General features: G+C 42.5%; 1 protein-coding gene and 1 long non-coding RNA gene across 6 annotated transcripts in view; one reads left to right on the top strand and one right to left on the bottom strand.

Annotated features, from left to right (window-relative positions):
* MTX2 (metaxin 2) overlaps positions 1–12,751 on the top strand; it is a 32,788-nt gene extending 20,037 nt beyond the window's left edge. Inside the window, exons 4-10 of the mRNA XM_031599432.2 lie at positions 5,729–5,801; positions 8,327–8,403; positions 9,036–9,128; positions 9,853–9,891; positions 10,277–10,402; positions 11,012–11,088; positions 12,252–12,751. Coding sequence (XP_031455292.1) covers positions 5,729–5,801; positions 8,327–8,403; positions 9,036–9,128; positions 9,853–9,891; positions 10,277–10,402; positions 11,012–11,088; positions 12,252–12,462 — 696 coding nt within the window. The 3' untranslated portion in view covers positions 12,463–12,751. The remainder of the gene's footprint in view (positions 1–5,728; positions 5,802–8,326; positions 8,404–9,035; positions 9,129–9,852; positions 9,892–10,276; positions 10,403–11,011; positions 11,089–12,251) is intronic.
* The window catches only part of LOC116232825 (uncharacterized), a 405,094-nt gene continuing 394,352 nt past the window's right edge, over positions 10,398–21,139 (bottom strand). For all 5 annotated transcript variants that reach the window (XR_016468302.1, XR_016468304.1, XR_016468303.1 and 2 more), the window contains 3 exons: positions 19,943–20,029; positions 15,855–16,147; positions 10,398–10,733 (listed from right to left, as the gene is read on the bottom strand). This is a non-coding gene — a long non-coding RNA (uncharacterized LOC116232825). The remainder of the gene's footprint in view (positions 10,734–15,854; positions 16,148–19,942; positions 20,030–21,139) is intronic.

Consider the following 21,139-nt stretch of genomic DNA (forward strand, 5'->3'; position numbering starts at 1 on the left):
TCCTCTTACTCTTTCCCACTGTACTTCATGTGCAGTCATTTTCCATTCTTGTTATCACAGGAAGACAGAATGGCATCATTTTCGTACACTGTTTGGAGGGCAGCAGCAGCAGAGCTGGAAATGTCATTTCTGGGAGAGGAGGGGAGGGCCGGGGTTTCTGAGCTCTCTGCTTCTGGACCTTGGCAAAGCAGCACTGACTTTTTTTCAGTAATTGAAATCCAACATACTATTTACGTTCTTAATTTGAAATTGGGTAAAGTAGAAGAAAACAAGGCAAGCCTTCAGTTCATTGTGTCCTGTAAGCTACACTGTTGTTGTAAATGTACTCTAATTTTGTCAGGAGGTGTGCCTGCCATTGTTGTCATGAATGATACGCATAGCATTGTTGATTAATTTTCTAATAAGCATCACCTCAAAGCTTCTTACCAAATATTTTGGAGGGAGGTGAATGTCTCCTTGTACTCAGCTCTAGTGAAGCTGCATCTTGAGTAGTGTGTTCAGTTTGGGGTCCCTCACTATAAGAAGGACTCTGAGGTCCTGGAGCCTGTCCAGAGAAGGGCATTGAAGCTGTGAGGGGTCTGGAGCACAAGTCTTATGGGGAGCAGCTGCGGGAACAGGGATTGTTCAATCTGGAAAAGAGGAGGGCCAGGGGGGGACATTATTGCTCTCTACAACTACCTGAAAGGATGTTATGGTAAGGTGGGGGTTGGACTCTTCTCCTGCATAAGTAGCAGTGGGATGAGAGGGAATGGCCTCAAGCTGTGCCAGGGGAGGTTCAGGTTGGGTATTAGGAAGAATGTTTTTGCTGATAGAGTGGACAAGCACTGAAATGGGCTGCCCAGGGAGGTGGTGCAGTCACCTGGAGGTGCTCAAGAAACATGGAAATGTTCTGAGGTACACAGAGGCAGTAGAAGCTTTGTAGACTCAGTTCTTTCTGTCTGGAAGAAGAGAGACGTAGCATTGCTACAAAGATATTGTTCATATTTCTCCCTTACTTTCCCAGATGCCAGAAGAGAATGTGATGCTACAGGTACGGAGACTGGAAAAGCATGAGAACGGGGGTTGGTTAGCCTGCAGGGGAGAACAGAGCATGTGTGGGAGAGATGATGACAGACTCCATTAAACCAAATCTTTATTTTTAATATCTTCATCATTTTTTCACATTAACCTCATCCAAAAAAAGGACACGTTTTGTTCTAGAAATAACTTAAAGGTTTTTGTAGAGAACATTATAATGACCACAAGTTACTAACCCAGATTATCTTCCTAGTTTCTGCTTCGGTTGTTGGGAAATGTCAATACCTATCAAGAAAGTCAGGCCCTGGTTTTTAAGTTCACAGAAATGAATATAACCAGGGATGTGCATGGATAAAAAAGGAGGTCCTGTTGATACCAGGGGAATAAAGTCAGTTCTTCCCAACCTGAGATTTTATTACACTCATAAAAGCGGCGTTAACTAGTATGAGCCATGAAATTGCTCAGGCTTTTAAAATAAATGAGTGCTTTGGTTTGATTTCCTTCAGCTGTAGTTACTTTGGTATATTTATGCTTGAATTAGGTTTCCTTTGTTTGTATAAAGTCTGTTGGGCAGCCGTCTCTGATCTTCTGCAGTGTGGACAAAGGGAAATAAGAATATCAATCCCTCATCTCTCCTAATTGATCCTAGTGATTAACTCTTTTGGGTAGGTGTTAAGCAACTACTCTAAGGTTCTTATGTGAGAATCCTAAGTGGTGAAGGAGATTCACGTGGATTCGCTCTGTTAGTACTGCTGAAGTAATTTTTCACAGAGTACAAAGAGAGAGAGGAATTCAATGCTTTTCTTTAGAATTAAAAGCACCTTTGGGGGCTGACAGTTCGGCTGGGGCTCTGCTGGTGTCAGGTTTCTAGTTGTGCTGTTGCTGTCTCACCCGCCAATTTTCTAGGTGAACTTTTAGAAGGGTTTGATTAACTAGCTTGTGTGTTACTTGGAATTCAGTTGGCCCCTTTCAGCCTCTTGTAAAGTTCATCAGCCAAATTTATGATGTTGACAATGATCTCTGATGTCCTGGAATAAGTCTGGGCCCTTGATCTTTCAGGTCGCTCAGCTTTTGATGCCGTGTCTTTGAAGGGGTGTTGATATCTTCATAAATCGTGGCAGAACCACCCTGGGGTGGCTGCAGCCTTCCTTCTCACCCTTTGCTCCCACAGCACTTGGAGCACTGCCACGCCGGGGGCTTGCTCAGGTCATGTGTGCCAGGTATGGAGGGAGAAGGAGGTGTTCTGAGCTGCGTTCCACTGCATCTATTACCAGGACTAGAAACCTCATGGTCTGATGCTATCTGCACACCAAGTGTGCTGGTACAAAACATTCTACGTGAGTGGTCAAAAGGGGAACATATCCTCCCTTGATCGCTGGGCTAAAATGTTAAACAAGATAACAGACTGTAACAAGCCTCACAGACATTGCTGCTTTTGTCTTCTCTGTCCTGTGTTCTCTCTGTAAGATTCCTTAAGTCTCTGCCAATTTTCACCTGAGTTTGTGCCACAGAACAGTTGCTGTCTGAAATTGAATTCTTCTAGCTGAACACATCAGGAAAGAGTTTGAGGTTTTCTGGCAATGAGTTTTTGTAAGAAAGCATTAGTCAGAGCCATTGTCAATCTCTTCTAAAAGAAATCATGAATATTTGTGCCCAGGAGTGAAGAACTACCTGTGTAGTTAGTACCAGCAGTTTTGAAAGCTTTTCATATTTATGTCAATAAAAGAATGTAAGTATGCCCATGATGATGCCAGGCCTGTTTCTTAGGCTGAGCCCTTATGGTGGAAGCTCACTGTGGAGCTTCTGCCCTTCATTTTTCTGCACAAGAATATTTAAGGGGCACTTGAGCTGAATAGCTCATGTTTTTGGGGTACAGATGTGTGCTAAAGCATACTGGTATTTTGATTTTCCAGTCTTGTAACTTCTTAAACAACAACACTTCTTCACTTCCAGAGGACTTTTCTGGTTATTTGTCTGTGCTTTGGCGAGTATTTCAGGGGCCTTTTTTAAAGTTTGCAGAGAGTATGCTGACTGACTTCCAAGCTTGTTTATTACACAGAGTAGTGAACGTTTTATTGTGTTCAGTGAAAATTTGTTTCCATGTTAGAACTCAGTTCTAGCACAGCTTCCTCTATGCTCTTTTCTTTATTAAGTGCTAAGAAGGCACATGGATCAGCACATTTGTAGCACTGAGATGTCCAAATGGCAGCATGTTCTCCATCACTTTCAGCCAGGCCAGAGACTGAGGTAGAACTTCCCTGCCAACTATTAGAGAGGTCGCTGTTCAGTGTTCCTTGGTCTGTGGATGTTTATTATGGAGCAGGAGGGAGGAAAGTAACGTTCAGATTTCTGCAGGAATCTTGGCTGAACTCTTTACACTAAAAATATTTTGTTTATAATTTAACCTCAATACTGAGGAATGCTTTTCACAGACACAAGCCACGTTTTTGGTAGAAACTTTGTACTGTGGAGGAGCCAATGTACAGTGGACAAGAATTTGCCAAAGCAGCTCACGTAACCTGACTGTTCTATGCTGGCATATCTCATTTTTGTTGAACCAATGTGGAAATGTAAAAATAGTCCTGATTCACTTCCTTTTGCTTGACTGTGTCTCTGCGCTCATGAGCTTTTTAGTTATTCATGTGTTCCAGTACAGATCAGACATTCTCATCTGAACCAGCAGTGGGAACAGTACATGGAGGCCTTAAAATTCATCTCAAGCTTAATACAGAATTGCAGTGAACTCAGTGCCCCAGTTTGGGCAGAGGACATGATGCATATAGTAATAGCTGGAACAGTCTGCACTGTCGCTGGAGCTTGCAGAGCCAATAGGCAAAGGAAGAGCTACAGCACTGAGACAGTGCCTTATGTTCCTGCTTAAGAATTCTTCCTTTGGGTTCTTACTGCTTGCATGAAGTTTGGGAAGCAGAGACTACAAGAGCACTGATTTCTGGTGGTTGTGCACTTGGAAAGTGTGATGTTGTCAGATGTGGCCAGTGCCCTGTGTTCTCTGTGGCTGATGGTTGCTGCTATAAGCAGTTATAGGGGTGCTGGTTGGGATGAGGTTTGGCAGTCTAACGACCAGTTTATTCTAGACTAAGTCAAAGTTCTCAGCATTTGGCAGAGGTGCATCGACTTGTGGGTGTGTACGAATTGGCTCCTGAGCAGTACTTTCAGCTGGGGTTAGGCTGAAGAAATAAAAAACTCAGGTTACTGGTGGATTTTGCAGAGCCTCGGGTTCAGAGGCCCGTGCTCCTGTCAGCTGTAATCATTGTCTTTAGCAGCTTGTGACCATAGCTTCTTGCTTTAATTTGGGGTTTGGGATTACTTAGGTCATCTGAAATAGTGAGAGCCAAGTGATGTAATGGGTTGTGGGTTCTTGAATTCATTGGAAGAGGCATTGGAAGGGACCAAAGCTTTTGGCTTTTCCCTGGTACTGTTAGTATCAGTGCTTGGGTTAGAATTTGGGAATGAAGCACCTGAGGAGGAGAGGAGTGGTTTGTTTATTTGCTTGATGGGTACTACAGAAACCACAAAGTTAGGAACAGGGCTGTTGTTGATATTTGTTAATGCCATGTGGTCTTAGGTCATGCAGAGCTGCCCTTCTGCCATGGGCACTGATTTCCTGAATATAGTTATGGCTGGGTCAGGTTCTGGGAGCCTGTGGCAGGGCTTTGCTAGATGCTGTGTACCTTGTTTCCTTTGGTTTTTTACCCCCTGTCCCAAATGAGGCTGAAGTGTAGATGGAGTACATGTTGTTCAAGCTGGGAGAGCTGTTTCCAAAACAGGATCGAAAAGTATGCTGTACTGTTTGCCATCCTTGAAGATCTTAGCATTTTGGATTTGGTCTGCTTGCTTACAGTGAAGGCAGACCATGTTCTGTCCCTCAACTTACAGCAGCCCTTTTCTTCATAGTTAGTGACCTTCATGGTGTAGGCTTTAGTTTCCAGCCACAGTGGATAAAAAGGTGCGGTGTTGGAATCTGGAGTTCTGACCTTTCTATTGGCAAAGACAAAATGAATGAAAGGACTTCAGCTGAGTTGTGAGAGACTCTGGAGATTAAGATTCCTTATTTCCACGATACATCCAAATTACATTTCTTGATATTTTGCTATTTAAACAGAAACATGTTAGGGCTTTTGTAGCAATGGCAGCTGCAGACAACAATGGGTATCCCAGTGAAAATGTTTGAATCCAGGGTTGGAGATGAAAGAAACAGTAAATCCATCACTTGCACTCACTACAATTCACATACAGTAGAGGAAATAAATAAAGCAGACATGCTCTCAGAGTATTGTAAAACAAGATTTCTGATGACTCTTACAATGTGGGAAGGTGCTGTGTGTGTTTGCTGTGTTACACACGGTAAGCTCGGTTAGCCAGCTTCAGCCACAAGAAGTATGCACTGTGATTTTCGGGAGGAGCAGAATGTCACTTTATTTCTTGCCGCTACAGCACTGCTTCTGTGCATCTCTTAAGGGTGTGTGTGGGGGAGAATCTTAATTAGAGGAATTCCAGCCACTGACGATAAGCAATTGTCTGAAGAAGTTACAAAACCTTGGTTTTCTTTTTTTTTCTTAAAAGCGTTATGCAAGGATCTGTTTTTGGTAGGCACCTGCTAACAGTTTGCTAAGAAGTGGTTAAATGTATCGAGAAGAACTCATTTGTTTGTCACTGTTGTATCAATGCTCTTTCAATGCTTTGTTTCCAGGCCTTCTTGCAAATGTGCAATCTGCCAGTTCGGGTGGTTTGCAGGGCCAATGCTGAGTACATGTCCCCATCTGGTAAGTGCGGCCTTCATTTAGATTACTGCATTACACCTCCATTTTGGTACCATGGCAACTGTGCCTTCTCTCGCTGATAACAGGCGGTCAGCGCTGCCCCGTGCGGGGCCTTCCCCCTCCTCACCAGTTCCTTTCCCATAAACAATTGGAACAGTTACGTGTCAAGTAACGGTGCTACAATACGGAACCGAGGCTGTGAACGCAGCACGTCGGTGCAGCGGTCAGATAGCTCAAATCTCTGGTGGCAATCTTCTCTAAAAGGCCTAAGCAGAAAGACTTACATTTCCTAGAGTGTCTTTTTTCTGCATCCAGGGAGTATTCCTGCTGATCAGTGAGTGCTGGTATACTCTCCCGTATGTGAGAGGGTGAGAAAACTGGAGAGAGCCTCTTTTGTTACCTTACCTGAGAGATAATGGCCAGTATGTAAATACAGGGTGAAAATGAAGAGTGAGTGCATTGTCAGCCGAGGGTGACAGGTGATTTTAAACCTTTCTCTGATAAAGGAGACTGTCTGGGGAAAAAAACAACCAACCAAACGAAAACACCCCAAACCAGAACCCCACCAAACCCATCAACAATAAATTAAGCACATGAAGCGTACAGTCTGCTTTCTGCTGAAGGTGACTGGTTGCCTAAAATTTCCCAGAGCCTGGTTCCAGAAGATTGCCTAAAACCCAGTGAGAGCTGCTGACTGCAGGGCTCTCCGGTCTGGCAGTCCTTGCACTCCTTCCCAGTGTTTTGTTGCAGAAGGAGGTGCTTCTTTGCCAGCTGCCTGCCTGTCAGCATGGCTGCCACCCGTACTGGTTCTGTTGCTGCTGGTATTGCAGGCAAAGCAAGCGGAAACAGAGTAAAAGCTAGCCAAATTTTGGAGTTATTCCTTAGCAAATAAAGGCAGTGTTGGAATGCTGAATGTCTGCACAGAAGAACTTCTTAGGTGTACAGCCGTGTGCCCTTTGCCCCTCCAGCCCATGGCCACACTTGTGGGCACCTAATCTGCAATTTTGGTCTGACCCCTTCTTCTTCCTGCTGGCTGATGAAAACGAGCACAAGGGGAACTGATACCAGCTCAGTTTTAAACATAGCTACACATGCTCTTTTTGCCCTTACTCCTGGATTTTTATTCACTTTCCCAATTGTCTTTCTTTACAATATTTTGATTCTGTAAGGATAACTCGAAACGGGTTTTTAATTGCTGTCCACTCCTCTGCCTCCAACAGTTTCACAGCAGCAGTAGACAGATGTGTATCTCATCTTTTTGGGGTGAAGGTTATTTACCTCACAGTCAGCATAATGAGAAAATCCATTAGGAGAGAGTCAGAAGTGGAGCACCAGAGGGCTGTTATGTGTGAAGTGTAGCCTGACGGATTCTGTGAAGCTCTGGAGCTCAGAGGGCTCTGCGTTTTCTTCACAGTACACAGCGTACGGATGCAGTGCAGCCTTTGGTGTGGTGCACTTCTTTACCCTGAGGCCAGCTAAGCAGTGAGAGTGAATCTCAGGGCAAAAATAAAGACTGGATGTGCTGTGAGCATGAACTCCGTGTGAACTAGGCCAGCAGTAGCTTTTATGTGCGTCAGTGGAAAGGAATGCATGTATTGCTAATGATATGTTTGGAGCTGGGCAGGTATTGATCTTGCTCTTCGGGCTCTCTGTAGAGAGCAGAGTTTGCGAGACAGGAAAGTAAGAGTGTGCTGTGTCCCACTGCACTGGGCAGCTTCTTTGCTGTATTTGGTCATGAGGGCTTTGTCAGTAATACAAACTGCCCAGTGTGTGTCAGTCTTATGGCCAGTTTCAGTCATGTAGATGATCATAAGCATTTAGTCTTAAATTTACACAGTACTTAAGATTGATGTTTGTCAGTTGCAGTTGATTGAAGAGTTAGAGAATGAGCAACGTGATTAGGGTGGGTTGAAGGAAGAGGAGCCTTCAGCTCCCCTTTATGAGCTGGTCCCAGTCACTGGAAATCTAGGAGGATAGAAGGAGAGAGAGAGAGACAAGATTCTGCCTTGCTGAGTGTGCATTTTGCTTTTCCTGCTTGCTTTTCTGGGCTCGGTGCCACATCTCCCACATTCATTTCAGCAGCTGTTTCCCTGCTCGTGGGCTGGAAGGGAGGGTGGGAATGTCTTCTTGTCAAACTGTCCGAGGGCTCAGTCTGATTGCCTGGGATTTCCCACCTGTACTTCAGAGAAATGTTGAATTCAGTCTTTCCAGCAAAGCAAAATCCGTTATTAAAATACAGGTCAATGGATCTCATTCAGTAACTCTGAGATAGGGAACTGCAAGTCTTCCATGTCAAAGAGGGTGAGAAAGAAGATCAGGCAGTTACAGTGGTTATTGCAAATGAAAACTGTTTGAGCTTCATATGTAAAAACTTTACCTGTGCTCATCTGGGAAAAAAAAACCACAAAACAACAAAAAAACGAGACTGATATTCAGGCATACTTGTGGTATTTAATTGCATTGAAAATATGCAATGACAGTTGACATGTATAAAAAGCTCCTACTAAAATACATTTCTCATTTTACAGGCAAAGTCCCCTTTATTCATGTGGGAAACCAAGTAGTATCTGAACTCGGGCCCATAGTCCAGTTTGTGAAAGCCAAGGTAATTACGCACAGGCTGCATCTATTACTGGGTTGTGTACCAACCTTCTTTAGCACTGCTGTGGAGTTGGGGTGCTCTTCTGGAATGTTACTTCACTGTTAAAACGGTGCAGCAATCTGGTGCTGGTTCAAAAGAAAGACACTCCGAAGTGAGAGCGCTGAGGTGGAAATGTTTCAATTTAACATTACCTCCAATTCAGGAAGCAAATTCTATGCAGGACACGTGCACACCACTGCCACTTTCTGCAGCTGGTTTTCTACATCTCTGTCTCAGAATTCTTAAACCCAGAAATTACTGGTGTAATTTTTGAAGCTGTATTTTCAACAACATTGTCTTCCCACTGAGCACTTCATAAAGCTGTAGCACAGATGTAAATCTGTGTTTACTTCTTGATACAGGCTGTATGCTCACCTCTAACTGGTAATAACCTACATTTATTGCAGATCAGTTCTGTTACATTATAATTATTTTTCTAAAGGGCACTTTATGTAGAAAGTATGTGTGTAACTTGTTACGTGCTGTGTGACAGATCAGTGTCTGAACCAAAGCTCACTGACTTCTGAGGTCTTTGGGTCAGGCATTGCTGAATATTCCAATATCCTCTCTTATGTGTCTCTTTCTTTCCCCATTAGGGCCATTCTCTCAGCGATGGGTTGGATGAAGTCCAAAAAGCTGAGATGAAAGCCTACATGGAATTAGTCAATAACATGCTCCTGACAGCGGAGGTACAGCAAACCATAGTAACTGCACATACTTCCATAAGGGATTATAGGCAAGAATGCTTCATGATATTTTCTTGTTCTGGAAATAGTGTTTGTTCTTAGATTCAATCTTAGGTCATCAGTTTTTAAGGTGAAATCAGACAGGAATAAATTCTGTGGATCCTGTGGACTACTTGATGAAATATCCTGCAGACACAAGCCATGCGTACAGCTCCCTTTACTTGTCTGAAGCACGCCCTGTAGCTGTAGAAGTGCCAGATTTGTGCGGATGGAAAACGCCAGCAGTCCTTGCGGTCCTGCCCCAAGCCATAGCTGGCTGTGCAGCCCCAGCGCTGCCTTCCACACAGCTGCTGTCCTTGCTGGAGGCAGGCCTGCCCTGCGGGTCATGCCCATGGCCCGTTAATGTGATGTGGGGCTGGTGCTGGAAATGCTTCTGCAATCCCAGGCACATGGCTGAGGGCTGGGACCCCGGGTGTTGAGCTGTGTGTGGCACAGGCAACTGGAGTGGGCCTTCAGCTCCAGCGTGGTTCTGCTGCTTGCGAGCCAGCAACTTGGAGCTGGGCTTGTGACTCTGGTTTTAATTTCTTCACCATGTTCAGAAGTCTAATAGAAGGCACTAAATGGAAATTTAATCTAATATAGAAAGGAAAATTCTAGTAGTGAGAAATGATTGTCTCTGTATTCTCGTTTATTAGGAAGTTGTAGTAAGTGTTCTTTCTGTTCCTAGCTCTATCTGCAGTGGTGTGATGATGTTACAGTAGAGGAGGTGAGTGGTTCTGCAACATTTATCTTAATTAAAATTTAATGAGAAAACACTTTTGCTCACAAATGGAAGTCCCTACTCATAAATGAAACATTGAGCTCCATACCATTAATGATACAGTCTTCTCACTTGAATTCTGCTTGCGTATACATTTTAGGGAAGTTGTAACTTTACTGGAGGTATGTGACTGCAGAACAAATATGAGTTTTGCATATGTTTTCTAGGTAATAATTTTAAATGGTTATACTGAAAACAATAAATTCTGCACAAATAATTGCAAGGTATCACACAACATTCTTTCTCTTTATTGCCCTCTTAGCTGTTTAGTAAATAGAGCTGTCTGCATTTTTTACATTGTAACAAAGTAACTTTCTGTTTCTTAACAAAGATTACCCACCCAAGGTATGGCTCCCCTTACCCCTGGCCTCTAAACCGCATTCTGTCCTATCAGAAGCAGTGGGAGATAAGGAGAAAGATGAAGGCCATTGGGTGGGCTGGCAAGTCGCTTGAACAGGTCAGTATGAGGGGTAAAGCTTATTTCTTCCCAGTGTTTTCCACTGTTCTTTTATTTAAGACTTAAGAGAAATAACACTTTATTTAACTGCAACTGTTACAACAAAATTCCGTGCAGAGTTATGTGAGGTCAGGTATCTGTCATCAGTAGTGATAAATCTTAAATGCTGTGCAGTCTGATGGAGTGGGAGGAAGGATGCTTTACCACATGTGCATCTCTCTTCATGTTCGTTTAGCCGATGGTCCTGAAAAACAGATTTTGAATTACTGCCCCTCTCCTGTGGCATTAATAAGCACGCTTTGCAGGACTGTAGCTTCACTTCTCAGTAGTCCTAAAAAAAAAAAAAAGCAAGCAGTTTGATGTGTAGGTTAGTAACTTTCATTAAGCTAAGTTAAAAATTTCTTGGAAAGCATTTAATTAGAGTTGGCTCTACATTAAATGTGTGATTAAATAACACATAGCTGCTACCTTTAACAGCTTTTGATGCTCCAACATTGTATGTTCCTTGTTCCCTCTGCCAGCACTAATACAGTAAGGAGGTACGTATATATATGTACTGTTGTTCTTCCCTGACAATATGATTATCTTATCTCTTGTGTGTTTTGATAGGTGCTTGAAGATGTAGACCAGTGTTGTCAGGCTCTCTCCCAGAGATTAGGAACACAACCATATTTCTTCAATAAGCAGTAAGTTGCTCTCTACAGAAATGGTACATCCACAAAAAAAGCCCACCCTTATATCTATATATTTAAAAATGTGCATACAGGTATACATTTATAAATATGGAAACTTTCTGTTTTACTTTAATGGTTGAGGAAATTTGAATGTGTGGCTGCAATACAATTTCAGAAACAAGTTATTATAGATTTTAAAGGGAAAGAGCACCACAGCTCACGTAGGCTACAAGCTTGCACCTGTATACAGTTACTTTCTTAAAAAGAAACAAACAAAGATACTTTTATAGCTTGTATTTCTTAGGCAACGTTCTTTACTGAGCACAGGACAGGAGATAAAAGGAACAACTTGGCCTTTGTCAGATGTCTTCTGCTTCCACTCGTTGATGCCAACTGCAAAATGCTATTTTTTTTCTCTCTGTAATTCAATGGGTTTTTTACATATTTAAATTAAATGCTAAATAACATCTGTGGAGTACTTCCTGGGTTGTATTCAGGGCTGATAACTATAGTGTAATGAACTGTGCTGAAAACCTCCAGGTTTCTCAGGCTCTTATTTTTAGGTATCCTCTGCAGCCAGAGTTGGAGGTTTTGTGGATTAAACAGTAGTAGGGGAGTAACACTGAAAAACAGCAAAATGACCACTATGTTTGTGTGACAGTTAACCAAGAGCATGCTGAAATTTTTTCTAAAGAGTCTTCCGTGACACCTGCTTTATGTCCACTTCTATGAAATAAACGTCGCCAGCTGTTGTCATTCTGGAGCTCCTGTTCTAATTGATTAAGTAGCTCTTGAGTATGAAAAAGCACAAAAAATGAATAGAAAGAGCTTTATTTCCCCCCTCTTTTAATTTTTAGTTGATTCATTTATTTATTTAGAAAAGAGCTGCAGGAACAAAGCCAATGGTGGAGCATGTCTGACTTCAGTCAGTAACTGTGCCCCTTCTATAAGTGTTACTTTTACGTTTCCCAATTGCTAAAAGGAAAGAAAGATGACATATTGAGAACTATGCTCATACTATGCTCCTTTCCCACGTGTTTGCTAAATTCATTGTTGCTTGTTTAATTCTGAGTTCTTAGATTGCATGGTTACCTGGAAGTTACTCAAAGCAGAGATGGGATATTTCTTGATCATAATATCTTCCAAATATCTGTTCTGTTCTTCTGTTTTCACAGACCAACTGAATTAGATGCTCTGGTATTCGGACATCTGTTTACAATCCTTACTACTCAACTAATCACTGATGAACTCTCTGAAAAAGTGAAAAACTATGGTAATCTCACAGCCTTTTGTAGGCGAATAGAGCAGCAATACTTCGAAGGTCACGATAAAGATAGCTCTGCAACTGCTTCAGCCAGATATGCTAAAAGGTCCTTACTGAGATAAGTGTGTTGTTTGATGGTCAGGGTGTGCTGCATCTCAGTTTTGGGTTTTCTTGTTTATTGAGTTGGTTTCGAAAATTGTTTATTGAATTGGTTTCAAAGCTGCCAAATCATTCTGAAGCAAGAACTCCTCTCTAAATGTAGTTTTAGTGTTGTAGAATACACTGTGCACATTTAACTTGAAATGACTGTATGGGCACCTGGATTTCAATAGGCTGCATGCCACTTACTCTGAAGTGACCTTGGAAGAATATTGTATCTGTACTAAAAAGAATAAAATATTTGTAAAAGTTTCTCTGGTCTTTCTAAATAGCTTTCACTAAGCTTTACAGCAGTGGAATAGATCCTGCTCATCCTTACAGTAAAAAAGCAAACGAATACATGAAATAGTGAATGAATCATTTCACTTTGTAATAAAACTCATTATAGGAAAATACTTCCTCCTTCTGTCAGTACTCCCTAGTCTTTCATGTGCTTGCACTTCAAAAATTAATGTTGACAAAAGTGCCAGCATTTGTAAACGAGTGGTCAAAAATAGGGCTGTAGGGCTTTTATTTCCCCTTCCCCTCATACTATTCCTATTAGAATAACACTTCTACCTGGAGGATAGCTGTATGGTAAATAGTCCAAATTACTGTTTTGGACAGCATTAGAGAACTGAAGTTCTCCTGCCTCAGCCAAAATGCATCCAGGAACTGAGTGACAAAAATGTCTTGTAGCTTTGCAACATCACAACTGATGAGATTCTATTCAGTCCTTATTTTGTGTCAGTGTGTCAGAACAGCTACTGGTTGTCATTGTGTTTTACTCTGTTTGCCTTGTTTCTGCTTTTACTTCTTGTTCACCATTGGTTTTCAGATTAGAGTTCTTTTTTTCTTTTTTTCCTTTTTTTTTTTTTCTTTCATTCCAGTGTTTTTTCTCCTCAGTTTGTCTTGCTCTTTGTTTGAAATGAAATTTGCTGGCTAAGCATCTGCCTGTCTGTTTTTACCTTCAGTATGTTAACACTGCTATTAAACTTTGAAATAGTTGCTGGGGTGGTTTGCTTCCCAAAATGAGGTGGTGTGAGCCTATTGCTAGCATGCCTCAGTCCTCCTGCCTCCATATCCTGTGATGCATGTCAGCACAATAATACTGCAGTAAGCAAAACTATACCCTTTGGTGCTCCAAAAACCATGGCAACCTGGACCTTTTCAAGGAAGGAGAGACTGTGCGTAGGCCTCTGTCTTTCTGGTATTTCTTTGAGCATGTTAAATAGCATCACTTTGCTTTGCTGTGTCAGTTGTGCTTGATGCTTTTCCAGAAGTGCTAACAACCCAGGGAGAACGCTGGTGGCAAAACCAGTCCTCACGCGCTCTACACAAACTGGGAACCTGCCTGAGCTGTCTGACTTGCTGGAACCATTGTGTTTTGGTACCATAAAATATATTTATTTGGCTGTACCTTCCAGTGTCAGAATTACTGCATGGCTTGAACTGTTACACAGTGATTGAGATTTTTGGCTGCTGTTTCCTCTTCAAAACTTGAGCATACTTTGGAAAGTAGCAGCATACCTTGCATTGGCTGGGTCTCTCTTGGCTCTGTGGCTCATGAACCACTGCTACTTATTCACACTGGAAGGGACCAGCATTGCCAGCTCAACTGGAAAATGGAGCTGAATTCCTGCAGCTTGCTTTCTGATCTCGGACTTACAATGGAGTTGAACTAAGGTAAGTATCTGTGCGTAAGTGGGGTTTGGCTATCTATCAAATCACTTCTGCTAGGAGAGGAACATTGCCCTTGTTCTGTGTTTCATCTTTTTAGCTTCACAAGTTGGGCTTTAGCTTGAAAAGGAATTCAGACAAAACAATCACCTCTTAATTGCTTAGTGACAGTTTCTGCTATCAGAGTGTTGGTAGCTGAGAGCCCAGAAGTTTCTTTAGGGTCACCTTTCCTGCATTAATGTCACTTCTGGAAAAATTAGGAAGTGAATTTGTTGTGGAGGTTTTCTTGGATTGGGGGGAATGGCATATTGTGATAAGCACTGCTTTGAGTGAAATCCTCTCTGATGGGCTTGAAAGCTAGCAGTGCCACAAAGGTGGGGAATCCTGGATAAAAACAGAATTATTTTAATCCAGAAGGATTAAACTTGGATTTACTTCCTATGAACTTCAGAGCACCATTCATGAATGCAGGATTTAACTCAGCTCCAGTGGTTTTGCAGTTCTGCTATCAGTAGATTGAACTACAGAAGTAATTTACTTGGTGGATTTCCAAAGCCACCTGTGCACAGGCACGAACTTACACATAGCCTGAGAAGCACCAGTGGGCATGTATTCCTCCTCTTTTAAGGCTGCAGTGGCCATTGGCCTATTTCTTAACAAATTTGAGAGATTGCTTTGAAATGACAGGGTTGGATTAAACACCATTGCTGCATTTTGGCAAGAACAGGTTTCTCTGAGGATGAGCGAGCACTGGTAAGACAACAACTTGAATGCTGAGCTGATAGTCATTGCAAATGTTGTGTGGTAACACCTAGCAAGCTTTTAACTTCACAGGAAAAAAAACCCACTGAGGTACTGTATGTATTCACCCACTTTGAATGTCTCATCTAGAAAACATGCCCAAATGCTGTGGAAGCGGTTCAGCAAAAGATAGTGATCTGTTCCAAGCAAAGTTTGTGTAAATCTGAGCTACTCAGACTGCACTTAAGGATATGGAGACAGGCAAATTACATGGAGCTTTCAGTTCTGAAGTGAGAGGACATGCAGGGATCTGCAGGCTAACCTGAATAGCTTCTGAAAACTTAACCCCTCCCCCTCTTGCTTCTTGAGTCTGACTTTGATACCTTCATTAGTAAAACAAAATTTAAAAAGGATTTTTGATTTCCTTAAGAGCATACCTGGTCGTTCATAACTGCATGTTCTTCTGTGCAATCTCTAAACTGAAAACTACTAGAAAAGTCTCTGCTACTGATGCTAAAGATAGCTATTACACTCATAGATGGAGGACATTGAGCTCCAGCAATACAAGAAGCCGTGATGCTTTCATGAGCTCAGCACTAAGGATCACAGCTTGCAGAGACCATGCTCTAACTCTGGGAAGCTGTAGTCCTGTAAAGGACAATGACTACTGCTGAGCTGCTGTGCACAGCTCAAGAAAAAGAATGAAAAGCTGAAACATGACCAGCAATAAAGCCAGGTAGGAACTTCTTATTTCCCAAAATTAGGACAAAAATAAGATTTCTAGCACAAGGCATGTCAGGAGCAGCTGTGTCATGGCTTAATGTACATCCTCTGAATATGCTCTAGCACAAGAACTGCAATGATCACTCAGCCAAAGTGGTACACGTGGTCATAAAAGCACTTATCTACAAGTGAATGGACACTGTGGAGTCTGAACAATGCGTACATCACTTACCCTTGGTGGATTTCTTCTCATTGCCTTTCTGTTCCATTAATTGCTTCATATGGAGATGCTCAAGCTGAATGAGTTCTTGCTGGAAAATGGCACGTGCTTTCCTTGCTTGACAGAGCTAAACCAAATAGGAAAGCTGTGGTGAAAATAACTGCTCCTCTATTCCCAGGGTGCTGCTGTGCCACTGTGTTGCCTGACTCCAGCAACATCTGCATAGACTGTGGGGTGATGGAGAAGCTGGTTTCAGAGATGAGAGCGGTGGTACAGCAGGCATTTGTACTGCAGGCACTTGTAGGCTGAGGAGGAAAACAAATAGAAGAGGGATTTTATTGTTTACTGTTGCATTTACTGCGTGCAACAGATGTGATCGCTGCAGATTGAAACAAAGTCCATTTTTAGAAATGTTTTATGATTATATAACTCGCCATTGCACAAGAAAAGTGGCAGTGTTACTGTGCATCCTTTTTGGATGTTCAGAGTTGTGCCCTGTAGGCAAAAGGTTATCTAGCGGCTGGCAGTGTCTCTGCCTTGAATCTGTGCAGCAAGGCCTGCTGCCCTGGGAGGACAGAAACCATCATCATGAATTTGAACATTAAATAGTGTAGACCGGGAGTTGTTTGCGTGGGGCAAACAAAAGCCATTCTAAAAACTATAAACCCAACTTGGAACCTTGTGTGTCTTGATCTTGTCCAAATGCATTAACACTTCTGCTGCAAATGTTTAAGGGTATCTCCTTTCATTCTCTCTTTTTGATTATAATTGAACTATTGCATGGCCCCATGTTTTCCTAATGGCTTTTAGTAAGCAAGGGCTACCCCCCCCTCCCACTGAGGTGAACATCCCTTGGCCACACAGTTTAGCTCAGTGGGTAGAAGAGTGGGGTCCTGTATTCAAATGTACAACATGGGAAATGGTTGTCCATCCTACTTCACTGTGAGCAGTGACATGAAAACAGCCCAGGATGTGAAAGCAGCTGGAATTTCAGCTGTAGGCCTTACAGTGCTGATCCTGGTTTCCAGCTGACAGCTCTCCCTGAGCCCCTGCTTCTCCTGTCCCTCCCTGAAGGCAGTTCTCCACTGGGGAGTGTCTGCTGCTGCGTTTTATACTGCTGTGATGAGGTTACCAAAGAAACATTAGGTAAAGGATCTTTGGATTTAGCAGCTTTCTCTAGGATTTATCACTCCATACATCAGATAGTAAAAACTGTAGTACTGAGTGGTGTTAATGAGATATACATCTGCTGTGTTCTCTTTTATTTCTCTTCCACCTCTCCAAGGAAGAAAAAATAACCTGGCAATCTCCTGCTTCTCAAATGTACTTAAAACACGGTCTGGTGGAAAAAAAAGAGCATAGCAAGCCCTGCACATGGAGAATGCTGCTGAGCTGCACTTAATGATGCCTCTTAGGATCAGCCATGCTGCCTGAAAATGCTTCATTTCCTGTGGCTTTCCTTCTTTACAAGCCGAGTGCAGCTCCAATGGCTCTCACAACAATTATCACCCACTTGTTCTGCAGGTTTGAAGTTTTTTGCATTAGTCAGGTTGAGAAATTCATGGTATTAATCATGACTGAAGTTGTTATTTATCACCTGCTGGGTGAGAAATAATAATTTTGGCACTACTGGGGCAGCAGACCAGAAGTACCAAATTAAGTAAAACATCTAAACACTAGCAAGGATCATTTCTCTGATTAATGATTTGTTACAAAGAGAAAGTGCTATTTGTTATCTGATCTTAGGATAAAAGTGGAACTTGGAAGTAAAAACCATTAGCAAAGTCCGGTTGTGCTGTGATGTAGTTTGAAACTTTCCTGGCGGATCTCTCTGCTGTCATTCACTGACTGTGAACATGCACTCATCTGTGGCAGAGTTGCAGTACTTGGCTCACACTCCCATTGCCAACTTTGCAAAAAGCAGCGTTTGGCCAGGAGCTCAGGCCCCATTGTGTAATCGCTGGAAAGAAATGTTGAAACTACTTTAACCTTCTAGGACTTGCCTGGGCTGGAAGGTTTTGCCATAGGAACAGTCACCAGACTGGCAAAACACCATTGTGTGAAGGCGGTAATGGAGGCACAGGAAATAAAATAAGCAACATCAACAGAAGTGAGTTTATGCCCAGGTAGCTGTATCCATACACAGGGGCCATCAGTCACCTACTGGATTAAAAATCCCACAGATACTTGCTACCTGACCAGAGGTATTTCACATATAAATGCAAAAAGGGCCTACACAGACATGGTTCCATTGAAATGAGGTGAGTGTGTGCTTTTATAATTGCAAACCACCGTGTCACCATGATGTGCCCCATCCTTTCCCTGAAAGACTGTGGTAAGGAGCTGAGGAGCTGGCCAGGTAGGAATGCCCATGGAAACTCCATTTTTGGGGTTCATAAATGAGATGTAAAAACTTGCTCTCAGCTTTGAATATGGTCGAAGAACTCAGCCCTATAGAGAAGGGCCACACTGAAAACAAATTAACTTCAGGCTCAATTTTTTTTTGTTGTGGCTTAGAGAAAAAAAAAAAAAAAAAAAAAAAAAGAACAGAACTTGTTTTAGAGGCCCTTCCTGGCTCCAGCTAATACATTTTCTGGAAAGAGGACATAGCCAAAACCACTGCTGTCAACCAAACCAGCATGCATAGAGGCTGACTTGAAACCATGAGCTGACATTAGAGGCTGACGTGAAATCATGCCTTTCCTATCTGGCTTAATGTTGACAGTATTCCAGCTGGTCAATAAAAACTTCTTTTTTTTTCTTTTTCTTTTTTCTTTTCTAAGCAAGCTTTACTGCATGTATATGCTTTATAATGTAGATTTTTTTTAACCTTAAAGTTTATTTTACATTTACGAAGAAATTTAGAGACCTCAGGGATGTGGGACGTGATGGTCACCTTCTCTACAAGAGTTGCTCGAATCACCTGTCTTCTAGGGTCTGCGCCTTCAGTTCAGTGACAAGAATTTGAAATGAGAATGAAAAGCATGCCCAGCCATAAGAGCAGCTAGGAGCCTGGCAAGTGGAAGGCCATCCTCCCAGGTGGAGCAGGCAGCCATAAAGGGGTACTGGTGCCTTGTTGCAGGCACTGAGGGGAGGAACTAGTGCTGCTCAGCCTTGATCAATTTTGTGGTGCTGGAATGAAGAGTAGCCATCACTCATGCTGCTTAAACTACAGCATGATCCTGCTGCCAGAGCGTGCTCCTTTTTTGCCTTTGTCTTCTCATAATGAATTCACACTTTCTACCAGTTCTTGCCAAAGACTTTCCAGCTGTGGATCAACCTCTCTCCTCACAGACCTCAGGCTCTCTTTGTCATCCCCTCATGGATGGTAGCATCTCCTCTCTGTGCTTTCATCTACAAAGCAGAATTTTGGCCAGCTTCTCTTGACTTTGAAGCTATCTTTTGCTGGTCACATGATTCTCTCACTCTTGTGATCAGCAGTTCTGTCACTGATGCCCGGGATAATCACCTGAGATTATCTTGTGATGACTGCCTCTCACCTCTCAGATGTTAGGAAGCTGTTAGGCTAAGAGCTGCCCCTTTCTTTTCTTCTCAAGACAATAAAAACTTCCCTTCAAGTCCACTTTCTGCTTCCACGTCGATTCCTGTAAATTCCTCTCTAAAATTCCATTGCAGTTTCTGTTGGCTCCTTCCCTCAGAAGTGAGAGTATTTTGATCTACAATGCCTCCTAGCCAAGAAGTATACAGCCAAATTACTGCCTATCTCTAAGATCTCTTTCATTTGCAGTTTAAGTCTGTGTTGTAGCATGCTTAAAGAACCAGTTGATGGAGATCAGTCGTTTGGGGGCTTGATGGGAAGGGTATTTTTCTATCTACTTGAATAAATTCATCTCCAGCATATTTTGTCATAGGTTACGGTGTTTTGTAAAAGGCAGGTAGGTTTATGCATGTGTGTGATAATCACCGGCATTAGGGCAGACCTGCCTGTTAACTTCTGTATGACAAGCAAGCATGAGCACACAGGGCTTTCTATTATGTCAAAACACTCTTGTAGCAAAGCAAAAGAACAGTGCTGTGGAGAATGCTGCCCATCAGCTGATGGAAAAGTTTCTGACACACACAGGACATCTCCTGCATACCTGTTTCAAAGGAGGAGCTCTTTTTTGGTTCAGCATGCTGTCCTGGGGCCCTTCCTGCCTTTGCTGCTACTTCATGGTCTTCCTATCCTGGGAAAAGGAACGTAGTGAAGGTTTTTATACCACTAAAATCACGTTAGAGCAAACAGAAAAACCAGCTTTCTAGGCTTGTTTAGATGGAGAGAAGCACTCTTCAACCCTACCACATTCTGCAACAGTGAGTCCTCATGCTGCTTCCACAGGAAACAGAAGGCTAACAAAGTCAGTTCCATGATGTGTTTCCATAGGCCACGATGCCTAAAATCTGCTTTTCTGACTCACTAACCACAGAAAATTGCAACAAGTTTTTTTTTTTTTTTTTTTTCCCTGATTAAAATTCAGCACTGGAAAATAACAGGAATGAAGACTAAAACTCATTTGGCTAACACAGCTCTGTAAAATCTATTTGCAATACTTGTATTAGAATAGTAAAAATCATCAACGTAATTATAAACTATGAAATAATGAGAAGCAGGCTGAGAAAAGCTTGGGAGTGCAAGGAGCAACTCCTCACTGCTGAGGGGTTAAGAGCATGAAATGCTTAAACGAAGCTTTTAAAAGAGGAAAAACCAGTAGCAATAGGAGAAAGGAGTTCCATTTCAGTCCTTAGCTCAGATCAGTGGGTTTGTCAGTGCCTTGTGCTCTCTCTGCAGTGAGTTGGAGCCATCTCTTGCACTGCAGCCAGCAGAAGTTGTTTGACGCATCACTACAGCACACATTTGAAACGTCACTGGTCTGCAATCAAAGGAGTGATTTCTAGCCAAAGATTACAGAATACTTGGCAAACTGAACCAAGTGGATGAGTCAGATAGCAAAACCTGTTCAACAGAAGAGCTAAGTCAAGACACAGCAGTTGCAAGTAATTTGTCCCAAATGCGAGCAGAGCAAAATCTGGACCAGGGGGCTGGAGGCTGCCTTCCCAGCTCCACGCTCCAACCACCGCACTGCATTCTCTGCTTCTCTCGTAACCACAACGGCCTCTGAAAATAACCCTTCAAAGGCATTTCTTGGTAGTAACAAATGAACCATCAAAACCTAAACAAAGAACCCAGCAGTCGAGATGATGCGAGTTAACAAACAGAAATAACTAAGCCTGCTTTGTCCTCTGCTTATTTCCAAACAAATAAAACCCAGGTCATTTGTACAGACTTCCTCCTTCCC

This window comes from Phasianus colchicus, chromosome 7 (assembly GCF_987193195.1).
Source record: "Phasianus colchicus chromosome 7, bPhaCol1.hap1.1, whole genome shotgun sequence".
Taxonomy (NCBI): Eukaryota; Metazoa; Chordata; class Aves; order Galliformes; family Phasianidae; genus Phasianus; species Phasianus colchicus.